Raw genomic sequence first — 18,037 nt, 5'->3', positions numbered from 1 at the left:
ATTGTTTATTATCTTGATGAACATTGTGACCTGTTTATAAATTTAAGTCCTCTCAAACATTATTTTGGAAAATTTGGAGAATTTTTTTTTTACTTCAATGTACAAATATATTACCACTTAAATGTTTAAATCTTATTTTTGAAGAAAAAATCTGTAACTTAAAAATGTAACACTGGCATTTTTAAAGTGTGGACAAGTGTGTTCTATATTGTGCTTGTTTTCTTACAAAAGTAATTATTTTCTGGTGCTTTTTTTCCCAAGTTTTTCAGAAGTGCCAGTCTGGGAGTATTCTAATACTTGTGTAGATAATACATGTTGTTGCCTTGATATAATTTGATTTGATTTTTTAATCTCTTTCTTAATATAGTCCTCTGAGGTACAGTTCAGAGTACTTGGTTGAATAATTATTTTTCCTTAGCTGCCATCCTTAATGCACTTGGGACTTTGCTGTTTCCTACCTTGCCTTGGGCTGAAATGTCTAAGCTTTATGAAGCCTATTGCTTTAACTCTTAAAAAGTTCCTTTACAGATAATAAGGCTTGGCCTATTTTTAAACATTAGAAGTTAAACAACTGTGAAATACTGCATATATCAACTTTGCTATAGAAAAATGGTTTAAAAAATTCCAAAACCAAACAAAACTCATAAATGCTATTTTGGATAGCTTTTTTTTTTTTCCTGTTAAGCCAAAAGAGTTCGTTTCTATTAATATTACATTAATTTAGTTGTGAAACTGCATATGAAGCATAGTGAGAAATACACTCTTGAGAAAGGGAGGAGTACCAGTTCAGATTTCTCAAAGGAGCTTGAGTTTTCAAGAGTTTCTAGACCAGACTTAGCTTGACAGTAAGATAACAGAGTGACTGGTAATGGAATTAGGAAGATGTAATGCTTGGTTTCATCTTGAGAGCAGTCTTGAAAGTCTATTTTCTATAAGTTCTCACATAAGAGTTAAAAGTCTGTGAGTGACTATATCAATGTTTCCATATGGCCTAGGAATTAACTTTTTTTGCTTCTGTTTGTGGTGTGGAGTGCTTTTGGATAATACTGCAGGTGCAACTAAGCTGAGATATGCAGTCCAGCTGCAGACAAACAGCCAATCCATGAGAACAGACCATAGCTACTCCCATAGAGGTAAAAATAAAGCAACAAACTCTCTTGAAATGCAGCTGTGGAAATGTCAGCTTCTCAGATCCAACAGTAATAAAAATAGTTCTTAAATACTCCACACAGGGTATGTAGTAGTGTTACACATTAGTTTCCAATAAGTAGCCTTGCGTCATCAGTGACGCCAAACCTTCACCAGTGCTGTTGGCTGCTCTATGGACACAGGGTTTTGCCCTTGTCTGTGCTTGCAGAGGTTGAGTTTTCATTTGCTTTCTCTTGTCCATATGGGGAACAGGAAAGAGAAAGGGCTGGAAGAAGGATGGGAGAACTTTTTACCCAAGAGAGGCCATCAACTTCTGAATTTTATTTGGGTCCAACCACATTCTGTAACATGCTCAGAGGGTCTCACAAAGCACCTCCTAGGAAGAATGGACAATAGGCAAAAGATAGGCTTTGCAAAAGAAAATGAGCAGCAACAATTTCAAGTAACATTATAAGTGTTTTTAAAGCTGTGCTTTTCGATAATTCTGTTTATATTATGGCAAAGCAGGTAAGAGATTTTTATTTTAAAACATGATAATTTTTAATTTTTGTAAAATTATGTTTTTATATTTTAATGAAAATTAGAAATTAAACCCTTTGGCCCTGTTGACTTCTTTCTCCTTTTTCCTAATGTGAAGTTTTCATAACATCATTTATTAAAACCAAAATATAATTATCCTCTGAGAAGCCTTCTTTTGTGCTATAAGCAAACTATACCCAGAAAGGCATCCAGAATATTCTTAAAAAGCCAGATATAGTATTTAAAAGAAGTTAATCTCTCTCCTTTCAGGACAGAGAAAAACATTAATATGTTAATATGTAAAACCATGTAGTTATAATTATACAGTGGTATTATTTCAGGATCTTGCAAAAAAATGTTGCTGTACTAAGGAGTAGAGAATAGCCCTCGGCTCAAGCCTCAATGCACACAAAGGTGTGTGACGACAGAAGGATCATTCAAACCACCATGACATGGCAACATTTCTGTCGTTGTCTGCTGTGTTATAAAGGGCCAATTCAATTCAACAGGGGAGTAATACTCGCGGGTCTGGTGGAAGTGTAACTAATACAGACTGTGCTGAGGAGCTACCATGCATTGCTAATGAGAGACATGCAGCCAGGAAGTTGTACGCAACACTCGCAAAGCTCCTGAAGCTGCATGTAGCTACCAAGCTTGATGTCTCCTGCTCTTTTCCTCTTTTACATTGCATTCTTTAAAATAATGAGTCCAATTATCTAACCTCTAAAGGATTTAAACACACTGTAGAAATACACAGTTGTAAGATGCCCTATAATCAAAGCCCTTAATTTGGATAAATTCCCTTTTTCCAACTTACACTGAAATGAACATTGTAGGAAAGCTCAGTTTAATGATACCATGGAGTATATTCTTGCTTCATTCACTGCTATCCACTTTGCAAGGTAAGAATTTTATTCTATATTTTTGTAGTAATACTAATTTTTACAAACTTTTTCTAAGTATGTTAATATTACAGCTAGTTATTTTTCTATCTTTTTTTTTGACCTCTGGAATTTGTAAATGCAATTTAAACATGTATATATCACCATTCTCTCTCACAGGAGTAGAAACTAAAATATAAATTTTTTTAAGAGTTTTTTATGTCTGAATTTGTTAGAAAACAATTATTTATGAACAAAGTCTAACTTTCTTGCCTTTCTTGCTATTATTGTCAGATGAGTAGCATTTAGTGGTTTTCAATGAGGTAAGATTTTATTTGAAGAGACTGCATCTGCAGTTTGAACATTTTTAGACTGCTAGGGTAAATAATTGCTCTTCTAGTTATAGAAATTGTCTTACTTTCGACATAATGTAACTGGATCTTATATATAGTTTCCTTGCTACAATTATAAAGATTTCTAATGTAATATTAAAAGATTTTTTGTGTTTTTGTTTGATTCTGTTTATTTGCTGGCTTGTTTTAAGCATGGACTCTTTTAAAATTATTTACAATTCAGTCTTACAAGCAACAGTCAGAAAAGTATTTTAACTTTGGAGGTTTGATTCTGGAAAGCTCTGAGTACCTGTTCTGTTTTACCTGTTTACCTGTTCAATTTTTTTGTTTTGAGCCTCTAAAGAACTATGAACTCTTTTTACTTCTTTATGGTAGCGCATACCAGAACGACAGCCATGAAAACCTGCAGATAAAGACTGTGTGAGAGGACCAAGTTCTTAGGAAGGAGTGTATATAGTGCTACATTCCTTGGATACAGAGTTTGTACAAAGGTGCCGTGGAAAACTCAGGATTGTTAAACCATAAAATTCAATAATGTTGTTTTAAACTTGACATTGCTTGCCAGGGGCAGAGTGATGCTGTAGAAAAAAATGTTTAACGTCGTGGTTTTTTAATTGACAGGATCTTATTGCAAGCCTCCTCTTTTGAGAAGAACTTTGAGGTAAGTTTTTATTCCTTATTTGTCAAGTCCTACAAACAGAACAAGAATGAGCAAATGCAGTGCAGTGCAGGTTAGAAAGTAAAATATAGCCTTGAATTCAACGTGTAAAATGTCATCTACATGTAGATTGGATGTAGAACACTTTCAGAATGTTTACAGCTCTTTCCCAAGTATTTATGTAATGGGCATGGGTCCTCTGTTTGAAAAATGGAGGTCCTTATGAAAAATGATACTTCTATGATCTCGAGAAAGTTTAGAGGAATAATGGAATGAAAACAGCATGAGATCATGATTTCATGACTGGAAAAATACATTAAATGAGAATCCATCTACAGTTTTAAGGGCATGATAAAATCCTAGCTGCTATTTGAAGCACAGAGAAGTTAAGCACTGTACAGCCTTAAAATAAACATTTTCAATACTAATTTTCACATAGAAGCTGAAATCCAAACAAAACCCAAACTAGGCAATGTTCCTGATCCCATTGAATTAAATGGGATCAATGTAATCAATTTCAATGGAAGCATCAAGTTGGACTTAGCTTTGTGTGTCTTATAACTTCTAATACATCTAGCGGACACACAGGCATGTCAAATGATATGCTGTCATGAAGTGTTGATAGAACTAAGTGCATTTTATAGTTTGATGCCTTTGTTTCTAAACTTAATCACAAATTAAAGTCGGCTCCAGCTGGAGAGTCATCTCTTGCTATCAAAAGCACCATCAGAGTATATTCAAGCAACACTCTGGGCAACTTGTAGCCGCTGACGTGCCGCATGAAGTAAATATGAAGCTTCATACAATTTTGTATCCTGTTGTGTAAGTCTGTTTTGCCTATTTATGTCTCCCCAAAGCTCCAGGTACCTCCCTGTCCAAGCAGAGATTGGAGTGCCGCCCAATTCTGTAAAATGAGACACTGACAAAAAAAAAAATCACCTTTTTAAATGTTAACCCAAGAAAGACCTCTTTGATAAAGTGATGGTAATCAGAGAAAAACACTTCTCTCTGGGGACTTGCTTATTCAGGTTGCTCCAGGGACCTTTGATAATACAAGATCCTTTTTGTTTTCTTCCAGAACTGAGTCTAATGCAACTCGACAGAAAAGAGATCTTGTATCAGCCGAGGTAGGTTATACCTCCAAAAAAAGGAGGGTGCGGAAACCCTCCTCCCTTTTCTGCTCTGGGCCTTTGCCATCCTTACAAATGACCCTTTGTGGGGAGATGGGGTGTGGTAACAGGAGGACAGTGAGGAGGAGCAGCTACTCCCCACCTGCTCACCCCACCTGAGCCATGGCCTAATGCCTTCATTCTCCCTCAGCAAAGCACCCAGTGGATGACTGACCCTGCCGAGCCGACTGACACACACCATGGGAAATAAACTCGGGGTGTTTCTGTCTGTTGTGGGGGTGAACAGGACCTGGAAAGCTGTTTGTGTTTGTGAGAGGCACAATGGCCATGCCACTGGCAAGGCTCCTTCCTGGACATGGCGCCCTGGCGGCTCCAGCCCAGCCCTGGTTCCCATCACCCTGGCCCCACACTGCCTCAGTGCTGCATCCTAGTAATGTTGTGCTGAAATTCAATTCTAAATGGAGGAATCTTGTTCCCCCACTTGTACACACTTGGGCTATGGAGCCCAGCCAAGGGTTATAACCCCTTTGAAGGGGGTAGGCAGGAAGCCAGAGGCAGTCCCTCCTCAGGGCGTTCCAGGGAGCTTGTGGCTGAACCAGAGGTGATTTTCTCCAAGATCTTTGAGATTTGTGTGCCGCTACAGAAGGCAGCTGGTGTGAAATGCTGCACTGAGGGAAATCGAGCCTCTGAGAGAAGCAGGACTGGAGGTGTCCTCAGAGCGCCCTCAGCAGGGAAGTGCTGTTGCACCAAGGACGTTCTGCAAAATGGCACAAAGGCCAAAAGCAGTTTTTGTAAGGCAGGTGGCTTGGAGTCACTATCAGAAAATATGGGAATGCGTCTTGTTGTGCAGGAAGGGAAGGGACCCTCTGCAGCTAGCAATGGACCATGGGCACCAGGAATAATTTTGGTGCAGGGGCCTTCCTGGTGGTGCTTCAATGAAATCTATTTCAGGTTGATTTTAAACAGATTGTACTACTTGGAAGCATCCCACAACGTATTTCCATTTGGAAAAGGGAACTGTAAGAGGCGTTGGCAAGACTAACCCTAAAATGTTCCTTGCACAGTGTTGTTTACTTGAGATCCATCAGTTCAAATTCAAGATGTGGAGAATGAGTGGAGTCAGGAGTGAAGAAAGAAATTAGCTCACAAGCAAAGACTAAAAAAATTTCTTAGTTGTGAAGCTGAAGGCTGGCACTTAAGTCTTTGGGGGTTGCAGAAATGTATCTGTTTTTTCATAGAACATCAGATAAGAAATAAATAACAAACAGAGGAAAGAAGAGCTATTTAAGCAAAAAGGACCAGATTTATAAAGGAAGGGACTTAAACTGGCCATGAATAAATTTAAGTAGGAAATATTTAAGTACTCAGCACTTCAATCCTGGTAAACTTTCCAGTCGGACTAGTGGGGGCAGAAGCCCCAGACTGCTTTCAGTCTGGAACGGGATCAGTTCTTGGAATGGAAAATGTGATATGATGAGCTGCAATAACAGAGTGCTGGGCCAGATGCAGGGCTTCCTCATAGTATGAGGCTCCCTGTTCCTAAGCAGGAGGCAGACCAGTCAGATCTGCTTTCTCTTTTGTTTGGGATGAACCAAAATGCAATTCTGAAGGATGTCAAGGAGAACACAACATTCATTGCAGCTAGACTGGCCATAATGGGATGATCTGGGCACAGCATGGAGTATGAGTCAGGGGAGTGGAAGCAATAGAGGGAGCTCTTCAACTATGAGCATTTGAGTGAAGTGAAGTGAAGTGAAGTGAAGTGAAGTGAAGTGAAGTGAAGTGAAGTGAAGTGAAGTGAAGTGAAAAAGGGAGGTTGCACTCTCTCCCCTTCCTTTTCCTTCCAAATGTAAATGCAAAACTTCCCACGTGGAATCTTGGTGATTCACTGGAGGGCATAGATGAGAAGCCAGTAGTGATCTCATATAGCAGCTGTATCCTTCGTCAATCTCCTCAAAAGCCACTGTCCTTCTATTTCCCAGGCTACTAATCCCTCCAGCAGCACCTATGACTGTGCCACGCACTGGCTGAGATGCAAATTGCTCTTCTGTATTTAAAGTTCCAACCCAGTGTTTGAGTGCAAGGCCTCAGGCTTTTATCAATAAATTTGTAAACCACAAACACTCTGATTTTGCTTTTATGTTTCTCTGACAGGTTCAATCTGCCTCTTGGTTGCACCATCATGGGGCCCTGATGCGGAGTCCACCAGGAGGTCAGTGCTGAAAATGCTGCCTTCCTTCCCTGTGTTACCATGGGCTGTGGGAGCCCTCTTCTTCATGCCTCTACACAACTCTGTCTCATTTTCTCATTTTATCCATGTTAAATACTAAAAAAACCAAAATCTGTTAAAATTGTACTTTCAAAATAAGGCTTTACAACCAAATCTGAACAGCTAAGGAAGCCAATCTTTTGAGATTTTGAGGTTTTTTTTAAAGCTTAGTTCTATTACAATTTTTAATTTCTGCCACTTTTTTTCTGGCCTTGTCAGAGGATGTAGCTGTATCAGAGAGGCTTATAACTGGTTGTGCAAAGGGAAAGGAGTACTCAGGCCATTGCCTGAGCAGCATGAAGCTGCTTCTGTAAGGATTTAAGCATTGGACAAATATGTAAAGCAAGCTCAAGTTTCCAAAATTGTTTTACAGGAAAGTTCACTGTACAACTTTGATTGGAATGTTGGTATCCTTCTTGGAAAATGCCTAGGCAGGTGCCTTCTTTTGCATTTTTCTATGTAAATGAATATATGCAATTTTAGAGCTCAAAATTCTAAAAACAGCAAAAGATTTTCCCATTAGTGCTGTTATAGAAACAATAGTTTTTGCTTTGTTGGTATTTTCAGAGTATCTATGTATATTTGGAAAGCAGTTCTTAAATGGAAAAAATTCAAAGCTAAGCATGGAAAGGAATTTTCACAATGACAGATGATATTCCTAACCACTGGTAGCTTCTGTGTCCCCTTTACTGTAAAGGTCCCAGGTTTTTTCCCATTTAATGTTGCTAGCAGCTTTGCTGTGCCTCACTGAGAGTGGAAAGGCCTGTTTATTCTATTTACTTGCTGCATTGTGTGATGCTTTTTTAATCTCCATCAGCAACAGTGGAAGCTTTTGTTGCTGCTGTTTTAATCCTACTCCAAGAAGGCAAGTAACTATCTGCAAAAACTAGTGAAGTTTTGCTTTGGGACTAGCTTTCTTCTCCACTTTTGGGGAATGATGATTTAGACCCACTTCAATGAATGATCAGTAAATGACAAGGAGGTCATAGACCTCAGACCAAACAGACTATAAAACTGTTTAATGCTTTTGGAAAAAATTACTAATTTAACATAAAACAAGCCATTCCCATGGAATCTAAAGTCTCTGACTCCAGTCACCTCTGAAGCAGAAATAACCTTTTAGCTGACTTTTTTTTAGAATGTGAGGAAGGTTGTTTAGGACTGGTTTTGACTCTAAAATATATATTCTGGTCTGTTCATAAACTGAATGTACCCTTTGCAGTAATGTTTAGGAGGAAGAAGCTGAATATATGTATAAATTATGCTGAATTTAGTGAATTAGAATGATCTGTGCCCTGTATATTTTGAGATCAGCAGGACTGGGATTTGATTTCTTTACATGGGAACTTGACCTTTTGTTTGCTTGGAGGAGGTTGACCTTTTGCTCCTTTGTTAGTTTATAAGTCTCAAACCAAATGAGAAACTTGCTTCTCTTTTAACTAAGGAACACAAAGGATTAAATTAAGCATATGTTAAAAAATTGAGATAGTTGTTGATTAATTTTCTCAGCTAATATAGCAGCTCATGATTTAACAATAAGAAGATTTAACTGGGATCTCTCAACCTCTTTGCAAGATACTGTATCTACTAAAAGGCTGGAATGCTTCCTTGCAGGTTCATGTCCTCAGGAGTGCCTTAATGGAGCAGCCTGCACAGAGGCAGGTGACTGTGACTGTCAGTTATTTCAGGCTCAAGGAAGCAGGTGCCAAATTGGTAAGTTTTTTGGGCCAAAATAATTTAGTGTCAGCTTTCAGGGAGATTTAGGAAACAGATTTTGAAAAAAATACTGATACCAGCATATTTATGATTCTTCTGTAACAGGACTCTAATTTCGCCAGTAGTTAGGATGATTAAAATTATATGCATTAGGGACGTACAGAAAGCAATATCAGAAATGCCTACATTTTAGCACTTGGGCTGTAATGATACATAGATACTGTAACAGATAGACCACAGTTTAGTATACCAGTAGCCAGACAGCTTTTTTTTCTTTAAAGTTAGATGAAAAACCAAGAACCACTGCATTTCTTTTAACAAGCAGTGGCTTTTTGCAAATTAAATTACCTACTATTTAAATACACTAGTTTCTGGAATCTGCTGTGTGTAGGGATCAACAAGAATTGTCTTCCAGGATGTGCAGAATATCAAAATCCCTTACCTCTACTTGTAATTAAAATGTCTCAACTGAAGCAAATAAAAAAAACTTAACGATGATTGCACATGACTAAAACTGCAGACTTAAGACTAAAAAAGAGTGCTGACTTTATGTAAAGCTGAAGGTTTAAGTTTATCTTTTGTACTTGCTAATTTTTGATGACCATGCTTCTTGTAAACTCAATGTGTTCTCTCCAGTACCTAACACTGGTAAGGACCGAGATGGGATTTGCAAATCATGGGGACAGTATAATTTTGAAACATTTGATGGCATCTACTACTACTTCCCAGGGAATTGCTCCTATATATTTACAAAAGACTGCAGTACTCTGGAACCTCAGTACACTGTTTGGGTAAGTATGTGTAAGTATGTAAACATACTCTAGAAATAAGTATGTAAGTAAACATAAAAGTAAATAAGTAAGTAAGTATAGTAAGTAGATAATAAGTAAGTAAAATAAGTAGAAAGACAATAAATGTACCAAACAGGGCATTAATTACTTATAAATATAATTTTTATTTCCACAGTTTTATTAAATATAAAACTGTGGAAATGTGGAAAACATGTGGAAAAGCCTAAACCTACGTGCAGTAACTAAAAATACTAATGAAATTATGATCAAAAAAGTCAGTATATTAAAAATAGCATTTCTTTATCCTCTGATCCTTAATAGGATATCTGCTCTCTCCCTTCTGGGAACAAAACTGGATTCTTAAACAAGACCCCAGAAACTTTAATAAACTTCAGCTATCAGGCTGTTGAGTTGCTGAGTAAGTGCAAGCAGCTATTGCCTAATAGCGAGGAGCACAAATGTGCAAGGTCCTAATTCACAGCTATTGGCATGCTATGAGGATCTGTTTCCTTGGCCAATGGGATTTGCTCCCCATCCCCTCTAGGGATTTGCATTCTAATTCTAGATTACCTCTATGTCATGCAGAGATTAACTGCTCAAAAGCTTTCAACTTGATGTATGTATGGAAGGCACTCTTTTTAGTAATTTCTTCAAATTGCTGAGTATCCATGGTTAATGACTGTGGATCAGGGAGATTCAAACCTATACCCTCTTTGAAGAGGGATGCCCTATTTGTCAGGCTGGTGGTTACTGTGGGGAGATGATACAAGATCATTCTATTATCTTATTCACAATGGTTGGGATTTGGTGTTGATTGGGCAGGGAAGAAGTGACAAGAGGAGTCCTCATTTTGAGCCTGTGTGCGTACAGTGGTATGAGGGCAGATCTAGATGCTGATTGCTGCTCTGAGGACTGTTTTTCATTTATAAACAGATGACCTCTTCTTCCCTCAGATAACAGCACTTAGTAAAGACAAATCTACCATTAAAACTGCTGTTTCTACCTACTCAAGTTACAGAGAGATGCTGTTACACCTGCCTTTCACAATTTCATTTTAATTATTTGGATTCTATATGCAGCTGTGACCTCTTAAAGGTTTTCAGAAAGTGCTGTAGCAAAGTCCAAGATTATATTAAAATCTGGAATCATTTTGCCAGTGGATTCCAGTGGCTCTGGAAATGGAGAAGGTTCTATTCAATTGTTAGAACAAATGTCATGTCTTACTGAAAACTGAAAATGTTTACTCAGCAAAGTCATAAGTAATGTGAGATTGTAGACAGACTGGGCAATGGAGAGACAAAAACCTTGCCAAATCCTAACATTATAATCCTTCTGGCTTTAATAATCCACCCCTCAAGAGGAGAAGAAAACATAAGAATTATTTTGATTTTCCTTTATTGTGTTTCTGTCTTGGGATGGGTTCTGTCATGGGATGGTAGAAGCCATTTGCCAGGACTAATAACTTTTATGTTGTCTTTAATTATGATTATCTTTATACATGTAAAAGCTCCTAATGCTTTTCCTGACCTAGTTTATTTCGCCCAAAGAAACAGTACTGGTTTTTACTTTCAGATTTAGTGTCAGTCAAGGAAGACTAATTCATGTGTTCATGAGCACTGAATGTGTTTAGTCACAGATATTTTCTTCAAGACAGTTACATTTACACCCTCCATCACTCTGTTGGTAAAATGTTCCCAATTACAAGTTTATTTAGCTTAATAGTACTGTCAAGTAAACTGGTAATGAAATTCCCATCCTTCTCAGACAATGATGATATACCGAGTCATATTTGAGCTATCTAAACTCTGTCTATATTTTAATCTGGGTAATGATAGGCATCTAAGATTCAAAACACATTCCCCTCTCTCTTCAGTGGTGTTGAAAATAAGCTCATGGACTTTTGAAGCACATTTGGACATCCTACAGGTTTGGGTGGCTCATTCCCCCTGAGATTAATGAAAACTGTAAGTTTTGCTCAAGCACAAAACCACAGTTTTCAAGTCCTGAGAGTACTGTATTCGAGCAAGATAAGTTGATATGTGACTAAGACAATGCCCTGGTTCATATGTATAATGGAGAGAAGCACACTTCAGGAAAGTCTACCTATCTCCATTAGCAGGGCTGGAAAGACAGTGCAAATCAGATTTTAATAGATCCATGTAACTTAGATGCCTGCCATAATCTGTGGAAGAACTTCGAAATCTCAAGAAATCCTGAGTGGTTCAGGAGGGCATGCTGTAGTTCAGCTAGTACCAGTCTCAGCTGGCAGGGAGAGTGCTGCTGTTACACTAAGATTCTGTATGGTTTGTAATCCTGTTTTATAGATCAGATCCCTAGAAACAGAGAAGTAAGGGTGTTTCTTCAGTGCAAGTAACAAGCTCCTACTTTGGCCTCTATAAGCTAGCTTACTACAGTGTCTCTGAAGTTTGTCAGTGTAAAATACCTGACTCCTTTATCCAGTATTTAGACCACTGACCTGTCATGCTATGCACTGTTAAACAGTTGCTGTATTTCTCAGTAGTATTGTGTAGTGTGAACTTTGAGTTTTGCATATCTTTGTAATTGTGACTTTGCAATACTATAGGTATTTATTTTTAAAGCTATTTCAGTAACTAGAGCATAAAAATGTAAAACATCGTATATGAATTTAATAAAAAGGGTGCAAAATTATTGAGGACAAGAATTTATTCTTATTGAGTGTCTATTTTTTTCCCTCAAAGGTTCATAACAGTCCTTATTGTTATGGTTCAGTATATACTTGTCATAGGTCTATCAGCTTATTTTTTTCAAACCAAGAAGAAATAATGATTTCAGGACATGAAGTAAGAAAAAATGGAATCAGGTAAGTGTTCTAATGGTGAGTTTTAACACTTTATTGCAAAAAAATAATGCGGAGTTCAGGAAACTGATGATTCTTGCACAATCCAGATAAAAGAAATTGATCTGTATCTTTATTGATCCCTTGCTGTTCTGTATTGGGGTTGATAGTGCTCTAGTGTAAGCAGCTGTGACAAGTACTGACGTAATACACAAGTGAGGATAGAATGCACTCCCTGCATTTACTGTATTCAACTTCTCAGCTGTAGCCTAACAATTATTCATTCCTTCTTTTTACAGACAAAGTCTGTGTCAGGCGGTCCCAGCTAATCCCTGGTGCATACTGATAGCATTTTGAACAAGGCCATCATTATTTATTCTTGGTAGCTATAGCTAATATAAGACATGATCTTCTAGATGAGTCTGAACTGTTTAAAACAAAGATCTAAAGAAGGCAAGACCCTTTTGGGGCAAAAATTTGCCCCAGAAATTTGCCCCTTTGGGGCAAAAATTCCACAAAATATCTTTGTGATACATCAAACCTCCAAATTTACCTTTTTTTTTTTGTAAGTAAAAAGATGTGCCTAAGGCTATCATAAGTATATTTTACTGGTTGATAAAGAACGGAAATTTTAAGAAAGTTGTTGAGGTGCTTTTGCCATCCCCTTTATAATGCCTTTAGTATCTGAGAATGGTAGCTACAGTGATACTGTTCAACCCGACAGAAGCAACTTTGCAAGACTAGGATTAGATCTGTGTCTATTATTGCCCAGTGGTCTTTCACCAAAGGAGGAAGAGTTCCAACTTTTTTTGTCAGTGGTGTTTTCTGTACTGCAAGTTCCTCCTTTTGCTGATGTCTAACCCAGTGATGACCCAGTGCCCAGAGGGCTGCTGGTGGTCTCCTTGCCCAATGCAGCATGCTTGTGTACTCAAGTATTCCTCAATGTGGTATGCCAGGCTTTGAAAGCAAAGATGCATTATTCTTTCAAGCGTATAATTGGTACAACTGATAGGTGTATTACAGCAGAAAGCACTCATTCTTGATGGTTGATATAGAGAAGTAAACATGAGATAGTAAAAACATGATGAAGAATTTAATGAAGTGACTGTGTACACTCAATAACAAGTGTTTGTTGAGTTAAAAGGGGATGTTTTATGTGGTATTTTTCTAGCATTAACCTCATCTGAGATCTTTGATGTAGACTATATTTCTCCAGGTTAATATTGCCTCAGACAGTTGGAAATGCTTTCATTGAGAGACTGGCTGACTATATTCTGGTGAAGACTACCTTTGGTTTTTCTCTTGCTTGGGATGGAAACTCTGGTATTTATATTAAGCTGACAGAAGATCATAAGGGAAAGCCTTGTGGCCTTTGTGGAAATTTTAATGGCAATAAATATGATGACCTGATACTTCAAAATAGTAAGTAAATAGCTTACCCTTACTTTGTGTGAACAATTTCCATGTTCACTTTAAATAAAATGCTATATAAATATAATGCTGTAAAAAGGCAGTCCTGTTTCAATTATTTCAGTAAAATAGTGTATCTGCTCTACTTTTACTTCTCCTCATCATTAAAGATGCAAAGGGAAAAGGTCCTAGTTCAAGAAAGTATTTATATGTGCATTTAAACCTCTTGCTCAGCAAAACACTTGGGGTATGTTTATCCTAGCTGATGAAAATGCCTTCAAACAATGAATACATAAACAAATGTTTATGTTTTTCTCTGTGTTTAAAGATGGAGGGAGGAGCACCATGTCGAGTCATTCTTTTATAGCAGCATCATAAAAATCCTAGTTGAAATAAGTAAATTTCCAAGCTGTTTCCTGGGAGTTCCTTGTATCTCCTTGTTGGTATGGTGGACTATGGACCTCTGATTACCCTCTAGAATGAGGAGCTGCTTTGTGCTGTGTCTGAGGCAGAGATGAGTTTTTAAACTTGTATTCTCTAGCCTAGGTAGGGAATACTCCATGGCGACTTTTGTCCTACTTGAAACTAATGTGGAAAAAAAAAAAGAGCAAGAGCAAGCTTGAAAATATGAGGATTTTTCTCACTCTCTTATACAAACAAAATAAGATTATCTTACTGTTGCCATTAACTGCTGAGAGAATCAAGTCCCATGGCTCTGCACGTTCTTAAGTCACAAAAGGTATCCCACAGTAACTTTTCCCCCCTTTTTTATGGTTGGTAGTGGAGTTTTTAAACTTAGGGAAGGAATGCTCATTGTATGTATCTTTGCAGATTTCTTAAAAATCTGCTCAAGTATACATTTTTCATACCTTTTCTGCCAAGAGAGCAGTAAGTTCTGTGCAGTAACTTCTGCACACCAGAGTACAGTATAACCATATAACACTAATAACCATAGTTATTAGTCTGCTGACGTGTAATAATAGAGAAAAATAATATTTGGAGGAAATAATGAATTCACATGGTCTCTAAAATTCAGTAATTTCAGTATCTTTAGATGTATTATCTATTATAAAAGATTTCCAGCTCATGTTTGTCTTCATTTTCAGAACAAAATTTTTTCACCATAATCATTTCATCAAGCATTTTTCTTTATCAGAAATGATAGCATTATTACAGTGTACAACTGAGAGCCAAATGAATTACTTTAATCTTGAACCAGTTGTATAACATGGTACCTTGACTCTGCAAATACAAAGCATGAAATTCTGAGATCTTCACAAGAATAGATTGCTAATTCAGATCTCTTCCAAGCTGCAACATTTTTCTGAGAATTTCTAAACCTTATCAATCATTTGATAAGATGATGTAATGATTTCTCTCTCCCAGCTAAAATACTTCCCTGAGTAGTGTAAAGGTAGCTCTTACATCTATCCTGAGTCTACCAGAGTCCAAATGCTCATCACTTGTAATGCTTAAATAAATAAGCTGCTGAGAGGCATATAATATGCCATTTCAAAGTACAGTTTGAAAACAAACCTGTTTTCTATTTCCCTATCTTCACCTTTAATGCCATCTTTATATTGATTTAATATTCAAGAATGTATCTGTGTATATAGAATTGTTTCGAGGATAATGATTTTATTTTGTGGCATTTTTTTAAAGACTTAGAAGTTTTTTTCAAGCCATGTCAAAATGTACATGAAGTATTTTTAATGTTTTTGTAAAAGCAGAGTTATATCAACAGGTTCACCTCTAGATTAAGCCCCAGCCTTTTATGGTTGGGAAGGGTTTTCTGCATAAAGAACTACTCTGTCAGAGAGGAAGAAATATTCCCTCACTCTCAAGTAAAACAAACTCATGGTTAGGATCTTATAGTCATTTATTTGTGGAAATCCAAGTATATATATCTCATTAGTGTGCTTTGTGGCTTTCCACATTGCAGTGTCCAACTTTGTACCTCTTGTGCTAGAAGTTAGATTAAGTCTTCTACAGTGCAGCTCTGTGAAACAAAAACCCTCAAGCTAATTTAATTTCAATATCTAGTCTCCTAGTGATGCGTGGATCTAGATAACAATAGCACAGACAATTACTGCCAGGTTCTTCAAAGTGGAGGCAATATACCCTTTTTAACCTAATTAAGAATGTAGAGAAAATGCAATATTTAGTTCTTGCTGCAAGTATACGGGAATTTTGTGTCTGTTTTTTTTACTGCCAAACTTCTTGTATGTTCGTGTATCTAAGCCTGTTGTCATGACTTCCAGTTATGAATCTTGTTCATTAATTCTTCTGTGCTCATGCTGTGAGGAGAGCTGGGCATCTTGTGTGTGTGTGTTGTAGGGATTTTCTGCAATAAGGGAAAAGGAGGGAGATAATAGCACTAACTGACCTTTGTGAAACATGATGAAAGACTTAAATTGCTTCAAAGAAATGTATTTTTCTTAAGTATTCAATGCCTTACACTTGTCATTATTTGTATATTTGTTATGAAATTATCAGTGATTGCACTTAAAATAACCCAAGCCAACACCTTGGCATGTGTTTTTTTCAATATTTTTATTTAAATGTAGTATAAAATTCAACCCGAAATAAAAAAAAAGAAAGATATTACTTTTCTTTCTGACTTGTACTTGGAAATCATCGGTAATTGTGGTAATGAACACATTGAAAAATTACTAAAATTTTCAAAGCTGTCTTATGTGTTTGTGTTGACAATTTCTTTATTGCTGGTCTCCTAATGTTTTTATGCAGTGGGTGAATATACAGAAGACATTGCTGAATTTGCAAATAGCTGGGCTGTGCAAGCCTCAGATGATATAGCTTGTGTCCCTACTCCCTCAGATTTTTCCAGTCCTTGCTCAGCCAATGCAGAATCCACTGAGGTAAATAAATAATATTTTTTTGTATGTACATAGATACATGCATATATATACATGTATTTTCTTAATCTTTCCTGCCTACTGATGGTAGAAGAATCTAACAACATTCACAATGTTGAGGCTTTGGGAAAGATTTGGATCAGGACTGTTGCTAGGGAGTGCCTGAAGTTCTTCATATGTTTAGCTTAAAAGTACAAAGGCTCAGATTGGATGTGCCAAGTGTCACCAGTCTGCTGGCAGAGCTCTTCATTACAGCATTAAACTTGGGTTCAGTTTCCAGTTCTGGCATCTTGCACCTCATTATTTTAGTGATTGTGAAATAACTGCAGAAATAGTTGCAGGTCAGCTACTGTATTGACACAAAATGCTTCTCTTTGTCATTTCACACTTTTTCATCCCAGGTGGTTTAGGACCAGCATGCAGTCAAGCAGGCCTAGGCACAGAGGAAAAATTTTAGGAATAATGAAAGAGATATAATAGCTAATTGAGACAGTACCATGCTCAAATTTTAATGGGGATATAAAGGATTTTAGACTAGGGAAACAACGCTAAAGAGAATGATGCCTGTTCAGAGAGTACTGGCTAACTTCCATTTACTGATTCTCCTTAATGCACAGGACATATTCTTCAAGTGCCAAATATTCCTACAGTTTCCTTTTCTCAGCTGTCATGAAAGTATAGATCCGTATTCTTATATTTCAAGCTGTATGAATGATCTTTGCAGGTAAGTACTGAATTCTTGTGTATTTAATCTTGACACATGAAATGAATGCTCAGTCTTTTGTGTGGGATCAGAATGAAAGAACATTGAGGGAAGTTGGGAAGAACCAAGCTCAAAATGAAAGAAATGGGGTTTCTCAGGGGGTGATTTGTGTGGGAACAAAGGAATCAGCCTGACAAGGGGATATTTTGATTGCTAAGGGCTTACATAGATTCAGGGAAACACTAGACAAGTAAGTGTAAGGTAAATTCATGAAGAATCACTCATGACAAAAGATGAGTTGCTAATCACAAAAATCCCATGAAACTTTTATCTGGAGGCCCAGAAACAGAACTATGTGGAGATGATACTAGGAAGAAATTTCAACAATACTGGAGAGCTGGGCCATTTGTCAGACACAGCTGGACTGGTTTTTTATGAGTAACCACTATCATTCAAATTAGTAGAATTTTTACAAAATGGTGCCATTTACTTAAATTCAGAGCTGCCAAAAGAAATTCAACTAATTTGCTTTGATGGGAGTCACACCCCCCCCAGCTGCTGGCATTGTAGGCAACCTGGTATCCTGATTAATTCTAGTCATTCAAGTTAAAATTGTACTCCAGTAATTGAAGAGATAATTGGGCAATGTACCACTTTCTTTTTAGTAAAGTTTTCAAATGAAGAAGCAATAGTCAGAAATAGGAGGATTTTTTCCAGAGTATATAATTCTCAGAGTATCACCAGTTTAATCAAATGCACACAGA

At 37.1% G+C, this 18,037-nt stretch overlaps 1 protein-coding gene across 1 annotated transcript in view; it reads left to right on the top strand.

Annotated features, from left to right (window-relative positions):
* The first annotated feature begins 2,491 nt into the window (after positions 1–2,491).
* OTOGL (otogelin like) overlaps positions 2,492–18,037 on the top strand; it is a 92,817-nt gene continuing 77,271 nt past the window's right edge. The window contains exons 1-10 of the mRNA XM_053943544.1: positions 2,492–2,570; positions 3,524–3,563; positions 4,639–4,687; positions 6,845–6,902; positions 8,574–8,672; positions 9,312–9,466; positions 12,187–12,308; positions 13,501–13,706; positions 16,443–16,573; positions 17,188–17,294. Of these exons, the coding sequence (XP_053799519.1) occupies positions 2,492–2,570; positions 3,524–3,563; positions 4,639–4,687; positions 6,845–6,902; positions 8,574–8,672; positions 9,312–9,466; positions 12,187–12,308; positions 13,501–13,706; positions 16,443–16,573; positions 17,188–17,294 (1,046 nt within the window). The remainder of the gene's footprint in view (positions 2,571–3,523; positions 3,564–4,638; positions 4,688–6,844; positions 6,903–8,573; positions 8,673–9,311; positions 9,467–12,186; positions 12,309–13,500; positions 13,707–16,442; positions 16,574–17,187; positions 17,295–18,037) is intronic.

The sequence above is a fragment of the Vidua chalybeata genome, chromosome 5, assembly GCF_026979565.1.
Source record: "Vidua chalybeata isolate OUT-0048 chromosome 5, bVidCha1 merged haplotype, whole genome shotgun sequence".
In the NCBI taxonomy this organism is placed as follows: Eukaryota; Metazoa; Chordata; class Aves; order Passeriformes; family Viduidae; genus Vidua; species Vidua chalybeata.
The sequence above is the reverse complement of the archived record's forward strand: the minus strand, read 5'-3'. Positions and strand labels throughout refer to the sequence as shown.